General features: G+C 49.4%; 5 protein-coding genes across 5 annotated transcripts; 2 read left to right on the plus strand and 3 right to left on the minus strand.

Annotated features, from left to right (window-relative positions):
• Positions 1 to 141: 141 nt before the first annotated feature.
• On the minus strand, positions 142 to 1,708 carry fhdA (putative transcription factor Tos4; the record flags this gene model as incomplete). The annotated part of the gene is made up of 2 exons (XM_022543786.1): positions 142 to 168; positions 221 to 1,708. The coding sequence occupies 2 exons, from the start codon at positions 1,706 to 1,708 to the stop codon at positions 142 to 144; spliced, it is 1,515 nt and encodes a 504-aa protein (XP_022397430.1).
• Positions 1,709 to 3,196: 1,488 nt separating this feature from the next.
• Positions 3,197 to 5,399, minus strand: sun1 (SUN family protein UTH1). Its single transcript, XM_022547471.1, has 4 exons — positions 5,156 to 5,399; positions 4,055 to 4,933; positions 3,622 to 3,998; positions 3,197 to 3,565 (listed from the first exon to the last, which is right to left on the minus strand). Exons 2-4 carry the CDS (start codon positions 4,908 to 4,910, stop codon positions 3,518 to 3,520), a joined length of 1,281 nt encoding a protein of 426 aa, XP_022397431.1. The 5' UTR covers positions 4,911 to 4,933; positions 5,156 to 5,399; the 3' UTR covers positions 3,197 to 3,517.
• Positions 5,400 to 7,139: 1,740 nt separating this feature from the next.
• On the minus strand, positions 7,140 to 7,783 carry ASPGLDRAFT_51150 (uncharacterized protein). Its single transcript, XM_022547472.1, has 2 exons — positions 7,457 to 7,783; positions 7,140 to 7,383 (listed from the first exon to the last, which is right to left on the minus strand). The coding sequence occupies exons 1-2, from the start codon at positions 7,572 to 7,574 to the stop codon at positions 7,268 to 7,270; spliced, it is 234 nt and encodes a 77-aa protein (XP_022397432.1). The 5' UTR covers positions 7,575 to 7,783; the 3' UTR covers positions 7,140 to 7,267.
• Positions 7,784 to 11,104: 3,321 nt separating this feature from the next.
• Positions 11,105 to 14,445, plus strand: ASPGLDRAFT_84898 (uncharacterized protein). Its single transcript, XM_022550302.1, has 5 exons — positions 11,105 to 11,213; positions 11,295 to 12,421; positions 12,904 to 13,192; positions 13,257 to 13,425; positions 13,491 to 14,445. The coding sequence occupies exons 1-5, from the start codon at positions 11,148 to 11,150 to the stop codon at positions 14,069 to 14,071; spliced, it is 2,232 nt and encodes a 743-aa protein (XP_022397433.1). The 5' UTR covers positions 11,105 to 11,147; the 3' UTR covers positions 14,072 to 14,445.
• A 49-nt stretch (positions 14,446 to 14,494) lies between these two features.
• Positions 14,495 to 17,798, plus strand: ASPGLDRAFT_69187 (putative sister chromatid cohesion factor (Chl12); the record flags this gene model as incomplete). Its single annotated transcript, XM_022549336.1, has 3 exons — positions 14,495 to 14,720; positions 14,777 to 17,285; positions 17,351 to 17,798. The coding sequence occupies 3 exons, from the start codon at positions 14,495 to 14,497 to the stop codon at positions 17,796 to 17,798; spliced, it is 3,183 nt and encodes a 1,060-aa protein (XP_022397434.1).
• Between the last annotated feature and the right edge of the window lie 506 nt (positions 17,799 to 18,304).

The raw sequence follows: 18,304 nt of genomic DNA on the forward strand, positions 1-18,304 counted from the left end.
GTCAATAGAACGAAACTATGTACTGAGAATAGGAACGGGAATCCAAAACAAAGAGAAGATAAATAACGGTATACAGGGGTAATATAAGAAACATGTCGACAAACTTTTGCTTTTCTCCAATTACTTATCTTTTTGTTGAGTTTATTTGGGTTTGCGCCAGAAGTATTGCTGTTATTCCGTCAACATACGTCATGTCAGAGAACCAAATGGGACAACATACCTTGTGCTGCTTCCGACAGTTACGGAGACCAGGCTTGCGAAGATCGTGCACCACGGCCTCACGACGCATCTCATCATCGTCAAAGTCAGGAATGTAATAGTATTCACTTTCGAGAGGCTTTCCTGCAGCGTCCTTTCCTTCGCGAGCGACCTTGCCAATACACTTGGTCGAATCGATCACTCTGCGGATGTCGTCACGGGTCGGGCCGGGCTTGGAGGTGTCCTCGCGCTTCCAGTGGGAAGCAGGGAGGTTATTCACAATAGTCGAAAATGGTGTGGAGGATAGACGGGAGAAAGCCAGCTGGTTGGAGGCGTGGTTCTGGATGCGTGCATAGCATTCGTCATTCAGGTCGAGCTTTTCCTCAGCTTCTCTCTGCTCTCTCTCGGCCGCGACCTTGGGCTGTCGTTCCGACTGGGTAGGTTGGAGAGGCTGAGGACGCGCAGAGCGGACTGGTGATTCGGCTGCCGAAAACGAGGCCATGCAGGGCACGATGTTCTCCCCAAAGGGTCCAAAGGAGTGAACAATAGGGTCGTTCTCCTCATCGTGATCAGACAACTCGTCATGCTTGCTCAAGTCACTGAGGTCGCTAGACGAGCTGTGAAGGATGTCCTCCACGCGTTGAGAAGACTCCTGAACGCGTTGGGTCGCGTCAGCATCTTCCTCAGCACTGGTGCGGCGGACAGGAGACGCTTCGTCTTCGTACACAACCACAGCATTCCGGGATCGGGTAGGCGTGTACAGAGGCGACGACGGAGGCACCAAGGACTGCACAGCAGGGGAAGGAGAAACAGGTGAGACCAGACGTTGACGCTCTGCCAGCGGACTCTCATGCAGGCTCCGACGTGGTTTCCCATTCCGTCGTGGTGTGGTCTCTTCGACCGTCTGCTCCGAGTCTGTCGACGCGTAGTTGTCCTTTTTCCCTTCACGTGGCCATTGGACCAAAGCGCGAGCCTCATGGACATCGATCATGATATCCGCATCCTTAATATCCGACGTGAACGTTTTCCCCTTGGCCAACTCATATGTCTTCCCTTGGCAGTGCAACTTGATTCCATTCCACCCAACACACATAATCTCAACACGGTCGTGGTCGAAGGGACTAGGGGCCGGTTTATATGTAGCTTTAACGTGTACTCGCGAGATCATCCGATTAGCAGCCAGCTGGTGATGGCAGGAGGCACTCGACCGGCCCATGAGAATAGGCTCGCCATTCTCTGGCAGCATCAGGGTCGGGACGGTGGACAGAGGGGTTCGTTCGGAGGACGTCAACGAGGAAAAGGTGCGTCGGTAGGCAGGACGAGGCATGGTCGTTCGAGGGGGTGACGACGACAGGATATGAGTGGACGATGTCGGTAGAGGAGTAGGATACTTTGACACAATGCCATGATTCTCACGAGCTACACGCTTCTGGGGTCGTGGCAGGGAGGGAGACGAGCTCAATGGCTCGAAAGCTGGCAACAGGGACGCCGGGCGCTTCATACCGGCCATCGAGGCGCTCCTCTGGAGAGGAGATGACGACTCCATTGTCTTTCAGGATAAATATGTCTGTTCAATTGGTGGCTTTAGGTAAAGATAGCCAATTGAACCGCGTAAGGTCGTGTCACGTCAAAGGGTCTCTCTAAGTCTAACCAAGAAAGATAGATGTCACAAATTACCCTTTCAGACCGAACAGAAAAAGAAGACAAATCACAACCCCTATGGAGAGGAAAGGTGACAATAGCAGGGGAAGAGACGAAGGGAGGGGGGAGTTCCGTTCCTGTTAAGAGACGAAAAATGCTTCCCAGCGGAGGCTGGGCGTGAGAACACGAAGCACTCAGCGGAAAAGAGAAAGACAATTGATTGGAAAATAGAAAAAAGAAAAAGAAAAAGGCGAAAAAGAATTGACGTGTGTGGTGGAGAGAGAGGAATGAATGCAGAGCGAAAATAAAATAGCGAGAGAGTGAGAAAAGCGAGAAGCGTCTCGTCCTCCAGCGCGGAAATGCACGTCTACAACCCGAGACGCGTTATAGGCGCCTGCAGCCTCCACCTCGCGCAGACTCCCTTAGAAAAGCCCTGGAAAATATGCAGGTGTACTTTATAGCCCAAAAAAGATCTCGAATTGCGATGAATCACCACGTCAATTGGTGCACTTGTATCCCCTGTAGCTTGTACGTAGTATAGCTCTGTTCTTGTATACAAGGCGCGTCCGCGACAAAGTCACGTGTGTCGCGTTTTCTGGTTCGACGCCGCATATTTCACGTGACCTTTTAGCCTCGGTCTATACGCCGCTAGACCAGAAGCGGAAGGGGGCCCATGTGCGCCGCGGCAGATAGCCGCGCTGATTGGACGACACGGCGAGGTGAGCCAGCATATTCTACAGGGTACAAGTACATTCCTACATGCTGTGGATGGTTCTAGGATCCTTGCTTTTATCGGTATAGACGTGAAGATGCCGGTTGTTGTGGTAGAGGACAGCAATACGCCGTACACCGTAGTGCTAACTTTAGCGTACATGTCGGACGAGGACATGTTGGACGGGACGCTGTCATTTACAGTACTTCGTTTTACTTATAACCCCCATGGACTAGACGCGAGTATTAATCGAGACCCCTATCCTATTCCTGGGGGATCACTGTGTATCAAGTTACTGACGGAGTCAGGCGCTCCACCGTACGGAGAACTGGCACGTCACGTCTGGCCCACTGGGGTTGTAACGCGGTGTGATGACTACTCCACCAATTCAAAAATGCTATGTATACACCACTCTTCATTATTGTCTGGTGACGGTGTTTAAAGATTTGGAGTCCTCACGTTTGGTGGCAGGTAATGAGGTCATGATATCCGGACCGCGCGGGCCGTGGTATGGTATCTACGGAGTACATATTCAATGAAGTCACGATGTGAGGATAAAGAGAATAAAATACTATATTCAATAAAATTATACACAGAACACCAGAAAGGAATACACGCGCCACCCTGCCCAAAAGAATTTTGCGGAAACAGCCAAACTCTAGACACGACAGGACAAAGAAAAGATTCCAGGAAATCACACGAGAAAAAAAGAAAATGAGATCAAAGTTACTCAATCTCCAGCACACTTTACTTACCCCCGCCATAGCGGACAGAGGACACTATACAGAGAAGTGTAACTAGGATAAATGGAAAAATTTCCCGGATCACAATGTGGGAAAGTAGATATCAAGATACAGAAATCAATGCACACTAAACGGGTCGTGATAACTGAGAGCTGGAATGAATGGCGAGGGCAGGCGCGCTAAAAGGTTTCTCCTTTGCAAGGAATGGTGTATGATTAGAAGTTTAACAGGCGGTGAACACGACGGTGGCATCACCGGACATGACCTCGACCTGTGAAGAGGTAAGCAAGCTATCTTGAAGACAGGGGACAAGAGAGAAAAACGTACAGTGCATCCAGAGTCATTGGTGCCAGACTCGGAAATGTAGGAACCTTTCTCGTACCTGCACGAGCCACTGAGGTGGTCACCCTTGATTTCGGCACAGAAGTCAAGCTTGACGTCGGTGGTCGGGGTGTTCTGGAAGAGCGAGAGCCACTTGCCGTTGTTCTCGTTAGTGCCCATGTTCATGGGAGCGAAGTTACCAACAGGCTTGCTCTTGTCGCCCCACTTGCATCCCTCCTCGATGGAGGTACCCTTGGGGTTAACGTAGTACTGAGCAGAGGTGTCCTTGCCCGTCCACTCGTAGTACGTCGCACCGTTAGGGCAGGTCAGGGGTTGAACGGAGTCGTCGGTAAGCGCCAGAGGGACGGTTTCAGCTTCAGTGCCTATTCGATCATTGCGTCAGAATTGTCGTTTGCAGAGGAATCCTATTCAAACTTACCAGGGTAGTCAGTACGGCAGACAGCAACCTGCTCACCGACCTTGTTCTGAACGTAAATACCACCAACACCTTCAATGCACAGCTTCTTGGAAAGGCTGGGGTTGGTAAGGTACAGCTTGCCCTTGTGGCACTTAAGACCACCAACGGACTCGCCTGTGGATCCCTGCTGCTTGGGCCATTGAGACTTCTGGTAGCCAGCGGGGCAGGCGTACGAGCAAAAGCCTGGATTACCGAGTAAATCTTCGCTGCATTCATCCTTACCGCTGATGGCGGTACTAATTTTCTGAATCACTTCTCCCACGATCGAGCCGTACTGGACACCGGTCCAACCGCCAAGGCCGTGGTAATCGAGCTCAACAGCGCCATAGTCCGAGGGGAAAGTACTGCAGTCGATCTCGCCATCGGGGAAGTCAATATCAATACCGGTGGCAGAGGAAGAAGAGCTGCTAGCAGCGGGAGTCGAGGCAGCAGCCTGGGTAGAGGAGCTGGAGGGAGTAGGAGTGGAGGACGAAGACGTTTGGATGAACTCGGCCGGGGCGACAGAGGGAGTGGGAGTGGAAGTGGGAGTGGAAGTGGGAGTGGAAGTGGGAGTGGGAGTGGACGAAGGAGTGGCGCTGCTGCTGGAGCTCTGGCAAGCGTCGGGAGGGGCGACACCAGCAGCCCACAGGAGAGTACCGTCGGCGATACCCTTGCAGACGTCGTCGGCGTTGATGCGCTGACCGTTCAGCTCGTACTCGACGACGGTCCCTGAGGTGTCGACAGTACGTCTCTGGGGGTGACGGTGACCGTGGGCGTGAGGCTGGGCCGCGACCAGGCCGGCCGTGGCAAGGGTGAGGGCAATCGAGTTCAACTTCATTGTGATGATGGAAGACTGTGGATCTGGATGTAGAAAATTAGCATCCTGTCTCTCTTGAATTGATGGCAACACGCGAGGCAGATGCGGCCGAGCCCTATGAAAAGGAGGCCAAACAATTGCACGTGCTGCTGTCCAATCGATAAGAGGAAAGAATTGGTTTCAAAACTCTCTCATCTAACATTCCTGGGCGATTGGAATGCGAGATTCATGGGGGAAAGGGAATCCGCAGGGTGGGTATGGCATACATCACCGCAAATCTGTCGCGCGCAGTGTGGATATCAGAAATTGGCAGTGAAAGAGAGCGAGAAGATCAATCAAAAGAGGTTTCCCGAAAGAGCGTGGGTGAGAGAAACAAGTGTCCCTCTGGTCGGATAGGAAATCTCAAGAGAATGTGAGTAAGTGGGAGACCGAAGAAGAAGATCGAAGGAAAAAGAGAAAAGAAAAAGAGAGGGAGATCGAGGAAGAAAAGGCAAGATTAAAGTCAACCCGGGCGTTCGGCAGAGCCCCAGGGGGGGGAAGACAACGACAGAGCTGTAATAATAGCTACTCCACTCCTGGTCCTCCATTGGCCGGGGATGTCTTTTTTGTTCCTGTACCAAAATACGGGCATAAATTACGATATTGCCATTGTCCAATGGCGGTGGTGGTTGGCCGTGGGAAAAAGAGACTGGTCAACCCACACGGTGGGACTCAATCCTATAAGTACATAGACTCAGTGAAGGATAGAATTCTATACTCTCTGATTGATAGGTATTCGCCATATCTACACTACTATGTACGGAGTACATAGTATGTACTCCCAAGAGGTACACTCCTGATAGTAATATATTTAATTTCCTCTTTCCTATTCCTGAAGAAAATCTTAGCATTTCCGAAATTAAATCCTTCAGGGACTAGCCAATCACATCCCCCACACATGGCCGGTCCGATCAGGTACACCAATCACAGCCTGCATGCCCCCACTGTCGGGTTGAGTCTCCAATGTTCTGGGTGTCTCTCATGACCGGGTAACTTTCCACGTTACCGCTCTGTAATAATCCGTACCAGTATTATGTATCCTGCGGTATTAGGTTTTGAACCATCAACTAGGTCATGCCACAATAATAGTTGCCTATGTGGTAGTATTCTACGAGTACAAAAGAGAAGCTGTGGACGTATACACCGTCCTACCGTGGCTCGTTGGATAAAAACTCTTTCGGCGCAAATAACAAAGTATCTTTACCCAGTCATGCAGAATATGAGTGAATATCCAAGGATCTGCACCTCTCCCGCTTTAAGGGGCCACTTGGTCTATCACTGGTACTCTTCTCCCACTCTGGAAGCCGTTGCGGAGTACATGGTTAGAGTAGGCCGTTTGTCCTGGTCATCGCAATATTCGATCAGTCTTCTATGACTATCGGAATTCTGAGCTGAGATACATCTACTGCAGAGCTTTCTGTATAATACAAGTAAGTCCTCGGAGTACAGGTACTTTGTACACGACAGGAGGCCCAGTACGACCGCCTCAGTTCTGCAGGAAATCCAGCCATCCCCTGGGCATCAAGCGGTGTGCAAGGTAGGTCGCATTATTGCACATGCAGTGCTTTATTTTGGTTTGTCCGGACAACCAGCACCCTGCCAGGAACACTGAACCACGTTTCTCGATGCTTTGCGCGGTGTATGCGAAGAAACCAAAGAGATATCACCGATTGCTTGGGCCAGAGCCTAGACTGCGCGAAGCCATACTAGTGTCACTTGTCAAAGGTTAGTCCCATCGCCAAGGGTCAGAGAAGGATGCAAGAAGGCTCTAGGCCCCGCGTTTCACGTGATCGCCTCATGGTGAAGGATTGGTTTGAAATAACCTGTATTTACAAATACAAATCCTCTTGTATCTGTACGGAGTACTCCGTACAGAGTATAGAACAGGCAATTCAAACGGGAATTCGACTACATCTCAAATTGGTGCCTTATCTCCATCGAACCTTCGCGTTGACTGCGTAAGTCGATAAGCCACGCAAGCACACGCTGTTAGTTCTCCGGGATAGCCGTGATAGGGAATTGAGTCCATTCTACGTAGTCAGCTCAAACCCCGTACGAATACTCCCTTATTTCTCTGCCTAGCGGTCTCCGCAAGTGTGCAAGTGTTCCATTTATACGAAATACTATTGTAGACAGTTTAGAGTAAGTGACCTACCCCGTACTCCTTAGATAGTCACGCTATTACTAGTTAGCTTGGCACGGAGTTGGGATGGACAAATAACCGTCAAAACTAGTGGCCTCCGGGGACAATCTGATGACGACGCCCTGGCAGTGCCACTAGTACTGCTATTCCTGGCATATTCTCCGACCTCCAAATTCAACATTCCAGAGTCTCGCTATTAACGATAGTCCGGGGAGAAAGACAATTCAATGCTTGTGTGCATGCACAGACGGTCTTGACGGCCTAAACTGACACCACTGCTGCTATTATTATCCTGGCATCCGTTATTAATTTGTATGTATGGCAACGGTCGCGTGGAGCGAGGATGAAGTCATGAACCACTGTGGCTAATACAGAACTCGCTCAGCGCCTGTATGCTGCTGAAATACTCGATACAAAGAACTTCCGTATACTCCGCGAACCAACCAACGAACCGTAGAAAATCCATTCTCGTGCAAAAATAGAAGAGTCGCCACAAGGACCATGGTTCAGCTCTTCATTGCTTTACCGAGCCCCATCTTACCATGTCTCGCTAACCACGGTTGATTCTGCCGGTATATACCGCTTGCCCTTCCTTTTTTGACTACATGTGACTGGATTCGACTTATCGTGTTGTGTCTCTGCTTTGTATGAGAAGGTGCGATGTTGTTGCAAAAATAGACAATTCAGTCATCTAGCAGGTCTTATTCCTGTCTATGGCGAATAGGATTCTTGTGTGGTTGTTGCATTATGCCCAGAGTTTGACAATCCTTGGATATATCGACGCACATAGTTACACCACTGGGCAACCTATCTTATATTATTTTATTTATTCTTCCATTCTAGGGAAGAAGTATAACACACCCACGTTCCTTCTCCCAGCATAGCGAATCAACGACATACATACTCCCAAACAAATCCAACCGAAGTTATACATAGCGGCAATGATGTTTCATGGCCAACCAACAATCCTTCAGACGTGCCTTCTAATGCGTCAACACAAAAAGTATCTACGAATTTCGGCTATAACGGTACCATGACACGTATCTCAATTCGAGACGCAGCGTTGTAATTTGGACTGGAGTAGAGTATACTCATATACTCAGTGAGCGGATTTGCATTATTGGTTTCTGGAACGTCTATCCCGATGGAAAAATCCAAGACGCGGCAACCCAGCTCAGTTACGAAAAGAAAGAGAACGCTATCGAGAACCAGATTAAGGAGGGTTGTTCCAGGTATGGCATTGAGCAACTACTGCCACACCAGCCCGTCATGGGATTCAGTCACCAATGATGGAACAACAATTTAGAAAGAATTCCATTATTAATTACATAAAATCATACGGAGTATGGAGTAACTACATAAATAATCTTTTATCGACAGCTTAATAGTTCATGCTCTACACGACATGGTAAATGAGTGTCAAAGTAGTAGTCATAGTCGTAGCAGCAGCAGCATGCCAGGTCACTGATGCCGTAGAACGATGGTAGGAGTTTGTTGAACTTGCAAGCTCGGCATTTCATTTGATCGGGTTGGTATTAATGGTTTTTGGACGGATGGCGACGATAGACTTCTTATTTATCAAGCCATCTTATTCCAGCCCTTCATATTCTTCCATGCATGGAGAAATAACCGTTCTTGAACTCTGATAGTTGATGATTGGAAATTTAGATCATTCACAAAGAATCACGCTATCTGCATCTTGTTTGATTATCTTTGTTTACATCGTGACCATTACAACCAACCACTCACTGTTCATCCTAGCTCAATATCATCCGCCTATCATATCTGTCAATCAAATCTAATCTTTGGAATCTTATTTTAAATTATCCATCACCTCGAGTAGCCGCTGTACGACCGGCATAAATGTCCTCGGAGGCCGAAGTATCTCGTGTCCTTTCAACACCCATTTCTTCCTTGGGATTTGGAGTCGACGTTGCCTTTACAATGCGTGAACACCTTTACTATTTTACATGCCCCCTGTGTCTGCAAGATGTCGATGTGTCGCAAACAGACTCTTACCGGGTTTTACCCCTGAATTGCGAGAAAGTTGCCCTTTTCAACGAAACGCCAGTCTGTGATGAACGCGAAACAATCACAATGGGTGGTATCTGGAGAGGATGGAGATCAATGTATCCGGATTTAGATTGGACGAAGAAAGTATGGCTCTTGCATATGAGATGCATCAGTTTTGTCAATCATCTACCACTGCCAAAACTATATCATCTGCTAGATCTGGTAGAGCCGGCTATTCTCTCAGCACCAAACCCCCCGAGGACTAAGCATGGTGCATTCTATGCTCAGCCTATTTGCAAAGAAAACTCTGTGGAAGACACCGTGGAAGACCCTGTGGAGGATCCCATGCCAGTACCTGCTGCCTCCCACATGAAACCATTACTTTCGTGTCTCTGGGAGGTCATGTGTGCTCTTACCGATGCGTCAGCCCTAGAGAGAATCACGCCCAAGGTGAGCTGTCATCATTACCTGAGCCACCGTCATTACCGGTCGATATTTGGGACTCGATCCTTCAATACGACATTGGCCGCCTGTTTTTTGTCATGAAAACAGCATCTCAGCTTGCAAAGCTTAAAATTCAGTCAACAGAACCATCACCAAGCCTGAGGTTCGCTATCGACGTATTGGATTTAACAAGTTCCATGGTATAAATCCACCTCATCAGCATAGGAGGACGCTCGTATATCAGCAATCTCTCAAATCCGGTTGAGAGCAGTGGTACTTGCGATAACATGAAATGTTTCAATCTTTGTGGAAGCAAGTACTTTGCAGTCAAAGGCGATGGTGTTGGGGTTGTTGACATTGCATTGAACAACAGCAGGATGGTGAACCAAACTGGGTTTTGCACAACTCGTCCCATCCCTTCACCAAGGAAATATCCAATATTAGAGACTCAAAATATTCTGGCTTCCGGATTGTTCGAGATGTACGCATCCACTGAGTTCCCTATTTTCATTGAAATTCTTTTGATATCTTATCATAGTCCCTAAAATGCCGGGCCATCATCCCATCCAATCGAGGACCCGAACCATATTTCCACAAACTGCCATTCCCACCAGTTGACTGTTGGATCAATTCAGGTTATTTGATAGAGTCTAAACTCACCCGGTTGAAAGACCCATCTATGTACTTCATCCGGGCAACCTATATTCCATTTGCGACCCTGAAGCGGATCGATATCGACTTCCTCCCGTTGGGACAAGGTATAGTAATAGATATATTTGCGAACAACCCACAGCAGGGGGGTCCAAGAAACTTATCTGTCACGTTCGCTGAGCTGCCGACAGAATTCATGTTTTTGGCGTGTTGGACAAGAATGGCCTGCATCCGTCACTTCCCATTTATATAGGTAAGGTCTAATGGAATGGTTGAACTAATGAAACTCGTGCTGATGTTGGAAAGTTCAAAGTCAATGGTCAATGGGTACCTCCCCTCAATCAATGGAGCAATGTTGATAAAGAAACCTTGGTTAAGAATGTGAAGGGAATATGACTAGGCAACATGTTTCGATATGAACCAGTACTTATTGGCGCGGTGACTTCTCAACCTACAGAGACCCATATCCTAACGCCTCCCTGACTGTGCTTTTTTCTGTTGTAATATACCGCAGCTAAGTTCAAATCCCCTCGCAAAGCGCAAATCAATACCGTATTGCTACTATTCGCCCGCAATCTTTCTCTTCAGCCTGGCCACAAAGGCGTCGACCAAAATTAGTCGCAGTTTTCACATTGGCCCCTGGACTCTCAACAGTAGGTCAGCAGCGGAGTTCCTCAGACAACTAGAGGCGCCGCCTCTTCCTCCAACAACTAGTCCCAAGGACCATATTGATCGATAAGTGGTATTTTATTGTATATGATGTCTATTTTTACCTCTACAGTAGTATCGCGTCGCGTTGAGGTTTCCTATATCCGAATCGGGTTAGTGCAGCGCTGCACAGAAAATGACTAAGAGGCGCCAAGACCGGACAACTGCCCACCGCCTTCCGTGGATTTTTTCGAATTTCTATTATCGCAAAAAATTGAGCCGGTCGAGCTTTTGACTTGAACAGCAATCATTCTTTCAAAATGCCGTCGACTGAACTCACTACCAAGGTGACTTCTGGATCGCCTTATCAGCTTGACAAGAACCAGGTGTGTAGTAAAAATTTTCCAACTTTGGGATGTTTCAAACAGCCATTTCAATTTCTAACTTTTTTTTCTTTTTCTCTATAGGTTACCAGAGCTTCGTCTGCACTTCTGCGACACATTAAATCGAAGCAAGAGGAAAAGGAAAAGAATGCGACTAAGAAGACCCTGATTGGAGACAACGACGAGGATGAAGAAGACGCACCGCTTCACAACGAAGCCGTCTGGCTCGTTCTCACCACCAAGAAGCACGTCGTGGACAAGAATCGTTTGAAGCCCGGAAAAATCAGCATTCCTCACTCCCTCAATTCCTCGCCCTCTCTCAGCATTTGCCTCATTACCGCAGACCCGCAGCGCGCGGTCAAGAACATCGTTACCGATCCGTCCTTCCCTCAAGATCTCACGTCCCGCATCGACCGGGTGATTGGCTTCTCGAAGTTGAAGACTAGATACCAGAGCTTCGAGAGCCGGCGACAACTTCTCTCTGAGCACGATGTCTTCTTGGCCGATGACCGTATCATTATGCGTTTGGTGAACACCCTTGGGAAGATTTTCTACAAGTCCAGCAAGCGGCCCATTCCGGTCCGCATTGCGGAGATCGAGAAGGTGGACGGCAAGAAGGTCAAGAAGGACCCGAAGCAGAAGAACAACAACACCTCAGATGAGAAGTCTAGCGCCTTTGCGTCGCCATTGATCGTCGCCAAGGAGATTGAGAAGACTTTGAGCTGTGCCCCCGTGCAGCTCGCCCCTGCTACCACAGCTTCTATTCGCATCGGATCGTCCAAGTTCACCTCGGAGCAGCTGGCGCAAAATGTCGAAGCCGTGGTCAAGGGTCTGACAGAAAAGTTCATCACGAAGGGTTGGAGGAACATCAAGGCTATCCATGTCAAGGGCGCAAGCACCATGGCGATGCCGATCTGGCTTGCAAGTGAACTCTGGGTGGATGAGAACGATGTGTTGGAGAACAATGCCGAAGAGACCAAGGCCATCGAGGGTGGAAAGAAGCGCAAGTCGACAGGCGACAACGAGAAGCTGTTGGAGGACAGCAAGAAGTCCAAGAAGTCCAAGGCCACTGAAGACGATGACGAGACTGCATCGTTGACTGCACGGAAACAGAAGCTCCAGAAGCAGAAGGAGAAGGCTTTGGAGGATGGAAAGGCGTCGATCAGCCAGAATACTGGAAACGCAACAAAAGCCAGCAAAAAGAAGCAAAAGTCGACCACTTAATAATTCCCCCTTCCTGCGCAAGGTGTTCTACTGGTTATATTCGTCGATTTGCAAGCACTATCTATGTATGTATGGGTTATATACGGCGGCGTACCGAATGTCACGTGTGTCAATTTCTCTGTACTTCCTTAGTTTTTTTTCTTGTTAGAGTAGGGCGTGTTTATACCCCTTGGAGGAGAGTCAAAAGTTATTGCCATTGCAATTGTAGCTAGAATAGCGTTTCATTATTAGCATTTCCATTGCCTTGGTTATTCTATCCTTCTATCCTTCTGTACCATGTAGTTGTCTCATGCCGCGGGCCTCTTTAACCGAACCTCCGAGGATCGGCTGATCTTGGCGTTTCCGATGATAACCACCACCGCCCGCCGCCGCACGCCCATATCCGCAATCCGTTCGCAAGGCCGGCGACATTTTCCCAACGTCAACTTCACCTGAATCGCATTCCGTCCACCATGTTCCCAATTGCCAGAAGCTCCGTTCTGCGGGCTGCCCGCTCACAAATCTATCCGTCCCGGGCCTGCAACCAACCCTCTCTCTCGGCGCTCGCTCGTCTCCTCTCCACCTTGGCCGTCCTTGAACAGCGGGATGGAAAGCTCCAACAGTCCTCCCTCTCTGCCGTTGCGGCTGCGCAGAAGCTAGGAGGGTCGGTTACGGCTTTTGTTGCTGGAAAGGGTGTGAAGGGAAGTGCCGCGGCTGAGGCGGCGAAGATCAAGGGCTTGGAGAAGGTTGTTGCTGTGGATAATGAGGCTTATGAGAAGGTGGGAATGTTTGCTACCATGATGGATCTTTAAAGGGCTGTGGACTGACGGAGTGTTTGGCTAGGGATTGCCCGAGAACTACGCTCCTCTGCTCGTCGACAACATCAAGTCCGGCGGCTTTTCCCACGTCCTCGCCGCTCACTCCGCCTTTGGGAAAAGTCTTCTGCCTCGTGTGGCTGCTCTGTTGGATGTGCAGCAGATCTCGGATATCACGAAGATTGAGAGTGAAGACAGTATGTACTCGGAATGGTGCTGGAACTACAAATTGAGTTGTTTGGGTAATTGACGGTTGGCACAGCTTTCGTCCGTCCTATCTACGCCGGAAACGCTATCCTGACCGTCCAGTCGACCGACTCCACCAAGGTCATCACTGTTCGAGGCACTTCCTTCCAGGGCACCGAGACCGAAGGTGGCTCCGCTGAGATTGTTGACGGCACTGACCCTAACGCCCCGGCCCTGACCGAATGGGTTTCCGAGGAGCTCACCAAGTCCGAGCGCCCCGACCTGGGCACCGCATCCCGCGTCGTCTCGGGTGGCCGTGGACTGAAGTCGAAGGAAGAGTTTGACCGTGTTATCGTGCCATTGGCCGACTCCCTGGGTGCTGCCATTGGTGCTTCCCGTGCTGCTGTTGACAGTGGATTCGCCGACAACAGTCTCCAGGTCGGTCAGACAGGAAAGAATGTTGCACCGCAGTTGTATCTCTGCGCTGGTGTTTCTGGTGCTATTCAGCACCTTGCTGGTATGAAGGACAGCAAGGTCATTGCTGCTATTAACAAGGACCCTGATGCGCCTATCTTCCAGGTGGCCGATGTCGGCCTCGTCGGTGACCTCTTCGAGAAGGTCCCTGAGTTGACTGAGAAGCTGAAGAGCCAGGCATAAGCTATCAGTTTTAAGTATATTTAGTCTTATGTATCATGATTATATCATTTTGTTTGGTTCTCTGCTTCCTACAAGGCTTTTCTTGGATGCGGTATTCTACGAATGATACCGCATATACCTCTCCTGAGATTCCTACGACCTCAGCAACGCATCAGAGCAAACCATGGCATTATACAAGCAACGCAATGGCCATTGACTGAACTGGAATAGTTGTACAGCAATTTTCATACTTCGTATACTTATCACCTGACCTCACGCGGGGTCTTAATCCAAATTGGGAATAGCGCGTATCCTATCGCGGCGCGTCTCAACGCGTCGCATTATCGGATCTCATGGGCCATCGAATTCAATTGCAATAGCAACAATCAATCTTCAGATCCACTTATACGAGATGTCCCTATAAAACAAAACCCCAACGCTTTAATGACTACATCGTCTCCAACAGCACCTCTCTCCTCATTTGACCCGGCCCTACACCTTCACTCCGAAGAAGATTTCCCTAACCAGCAACTCCCCTCCGAATCCTTCTCCGACGATATCGAGGCGCTTCAACTCGTGCGCGAGGAAAACGTCCGCAATAAAGTCGTTATCCAGCATCGTGCGTGGAATCTGTCTGATGTTTTTCGGAGTGACGAGGACATAAGACCTGGTATGTGTGCATTGGGACGAGTGGTCATGCTACGAGTTGACCTGACAAGTGAATAGATACTCCAACGAAATCTCATAAAACGCCTCAACACTCTAATCGATTACCTCTCTCGTTTCCGTCTTCCCCACCTCTTGCAAAAATGCCTTTTATAGACTCCCCGCTCCGCACGAGCTCGCCGACAGATGCGCAGAAGAGAAAGAACAATGATCACGATGAAACTCCACGGCAGACAGAACCTAAGCGGCAAAGAATTATGGGAGGATTCGTCGACGATGAAGATGAAGATGACGAAGAGGGATTAGCGGCTTTTGGTGATGCGCATTTGGCCTCGCAATTCGACCTTCCGGAACATCCTGCAAAGCTACCGGAGATCCCAGTAGCAGCACAACCACCATCACTGACTCCTGCACCATCTACACCTACACCTACAACCACACCAATGGCAAATACTACGCAGCATGTTGAGGCACGCACAAGCATAGTCACTACCTCGCGGAGACCACCCCAGAGATTCAACATCAAGACGTGCTCAGGGAAGATACACAACGTCCCTACAAGAACAACAAAACCACCAGTTAGCTATGAGAAACTTGTCGCTGGACGATCAACAACAGCCCCTGGAAGGGCTCAGAAGAGCTATTACGGAGTGGAAATCCACAGACTACTGGACGAAGCTGCCAAGGAAGCTGCGCAGTCGAAGGCTTCGGGACAGTCTGCCCCAACAGTACAGCCCTCTATCGAGCCCCCGATGGAGAACCAGAAGAAGCAGAAACTGGCACATGCGATGTGGACTGAGAAATATCGGGCTCGCAAATTCACGGAACTCATTGGAGATGAGCGGACACATCGATCGGTGTTGCGATGGTTCAAAGGATGGGATCCTATTGTTTTTCCAGGCCTTGCGAAGCAGAAAAAGCCCCCAAGGTCTGGGAACTACAATGATGACGAGGAACGGACTCACCGCAAAGTAATGCTTCTTTCCGGGCCTCCCGGTCTGGGAAAGACGACACTAGCGCATGTCTGTGCGAGACAAGCCGGCTACGAAGTACTAGAAATCAACGCCAGTGACGATCGAAGTAAAGACGTTGTGAAAGGGCGGATAAGAGACGCACTCGGTACCGAGAACGTCAAAGGCATGAACGTGGAAGTTGGCGAAAGCAAGGTCCGCAAGGTTGGACGACCTGTTTGTGTCGTGGTCGACGAAGTGGACGGAGTTGTCAGCGGATCGGGAGGTGGAGGCGAAGGAGGTTTCATGAAGGCATTAATCGACATTGTCCTTCTCGACCAGAAGAATTCGAACCGGTCAGCTCAATCGAATGGGAACGATGGAAAGAAAAGGAAGGGCGATAACTTTCGATTCCTCCGTCCTCTGGTTCTGGTCTGTAACGATGTCTATCACCCCAGCTTGCGGCCGTTAAGGCAATCGTCTATTGCTGAGATGATCCACGTGCGTCAAGCACCTCTGGAGAACGTTGTGTCACGCATGAAGAATATTTTCACAAGAGAAGGTATCCCATGTGAGAATGATAGCGTAAGAAGACTTTGTGAAGCATCTTGGGGTCTTTCCGGCAAGAAGCAGGGCAGCAAGAGAAACACCGGGACGGCCGAAGGTGACATACGGAGTGTATTGGTAGCTGGCGAATGGGTTGCCTACAAGCTCCGGAGTGAGAGCGCATCCTCTCTAAAGCTAACTCGTAGCTGGCTCGAGCAGAGAGTGCTCAGTGGTTCTACCGAGGGCGGTTCATTCTTCAAAGGGTTGAACCGCGGAGGTGTACGCGACATTGTTGATCGCGTTTTTACAGAGGGAGCTGGCTTCTCCGATGCCCCTGTCGGTCGTGACTCATTCCATGATCCTTTTGTGGATTCCAGCAAAGCTCCCATGGGCGTTGCAGATCTCAAGAAACGCCATGCGATTAGCCGATTATGCGAAATGGTCGACGCCAGCAGTGACCATGACCGCTGCGTCTCTGAATGCTTTGCTTCATATCCGATTCAGTCATACCAGGATGACACCTATCTGTCCAAACCCAATACTGCATACGAATGGCTCCACTTTCACGATACTATGGCGTCCAAGGTGTTCTCTAACCAAGATTGGGAACTCGGTGCATATCTGAGTCATTCCGTGGCCGCCTTTCACCACCTATTTGCATCTGCCCGGGGTAAATCCAGTCACCCGGAGAACGATGAAGAAGAGGAAGAGCACCCGTTCTCGGGCCCTCGAGCGGATTTCTCCGCCTTCGAAGCCCAGAAACAAAATCGCGCAACCCTCACAGGATTCCAAAGTTCGCTCTCCCCACCATTAACACGGCTCTTCCGATCAACTGAGAGCGTGGTCGTCGACCTATTACCGAATCTCATGCGGATATTATCACCCGACGTGAAGCCGGTCGTCGTCCGAGGAAGCGGGGATTCGAAGAGCGTAGCTAGCGTCCGCAAAGAAAGCGAGCGGGCACTAGTTCTAGCGGCTGTGCGGGCTATGATGGGTCTAGGAGTCACGTTTGAGAAGATACGAGTGGAGAGTGAGGGTGGTGTCCATGGCGGATGGGCGTATCGGATGGAGCCGTGAGTCATCACCGATCTAACCTTATTTGGACCCCGAAGGAAATATACTAACAAAGACAATCTAGACCGTTGGATACCCTCGTAACTTTTTCCAAAATGAAAGGGAGCTCAACTTCTTGCACAAGCGGGTCCGCACCAGTCCGGTACGCCGTTCGTCAAGTACTCGACCAAGAATACCACAAAGAGACCCTCCGCAAGCAATCCGAGGCACTCAATACGTCCTCCGTTAGCACAAGAAACAAGAAATCAAGTCGCAAGTCCGGCGACGGAGCAGATGAGAACGAAGACTCGAAAAACAAGGACCCACTGAAAGACGTCGGAGTGAAGCGCGACTTTTTCGGAAGAGTGATTCAGGAACGGGCCCCTGCATCGACGGATTCCGGCGATGGCAGTCAACCCGTGCAGAATGAAGCGTCTAAAGCGGGGAGAAGGGTATGGGTGACATATCACGATGGATTCTCAAACGCAGTCCGGAAACCGATTTCGATGGGCGAGTTGCTAGCGGGGCTTTAACAACACATGCCTCTCTACGGTGCCTTACGATTTAGAATATAGTTAATGACAACATGTTAATAATTTATTGCCATATAGTGTTAGCATAGACAATTGGCCAGTGCCCAAGGATCTCCCGACAATCATAAGGCGCGCGCTTTGATCTATTGACAATAGAGTCATGATCGCCTCGCGTGAATCACAGGGCGGATGGTCGGTGAATTTTCGAGTATAAATAGTGTGATCTGTCTTGCATTGAATACGCAATTGCGATCTACATATCTTTCAGTTAAATGTCCATTAAATCTCCTCCTGCTACTACTATGCCGTTACTGTTGTGCGACTTCGTCAAAACCTCCGCGAAATCGATGTCGACTCATTAGATCTACGAACAACAAATCTACCGGCTAATTTATACCTCTTATTCAAACCCCCTATTCTCGATAGCCTCCATTGGCTCATTCAAATTGCCCGAAACGTCTACATTTACAGCCATGTCTACATCGACATCAACACGCAACCGCAAC

The sequence above is a fragment of the Aspergillus glaucus genome (assembly GCF_001890805.1).
Source record: "Aspergillus glaucus CBS 516.65 unplaced genomic scaffold ASPGLscaffold_22, whole genome shotgun sequence".
Classification (NCBI taxonomy): domain Eukaryota; kingdom Fungi; phylum Ascomycota; class Eurotiomycetes; order Eurotiales; family Aspergillaceae; genus Aspergillus; species Aspergillus glaucus.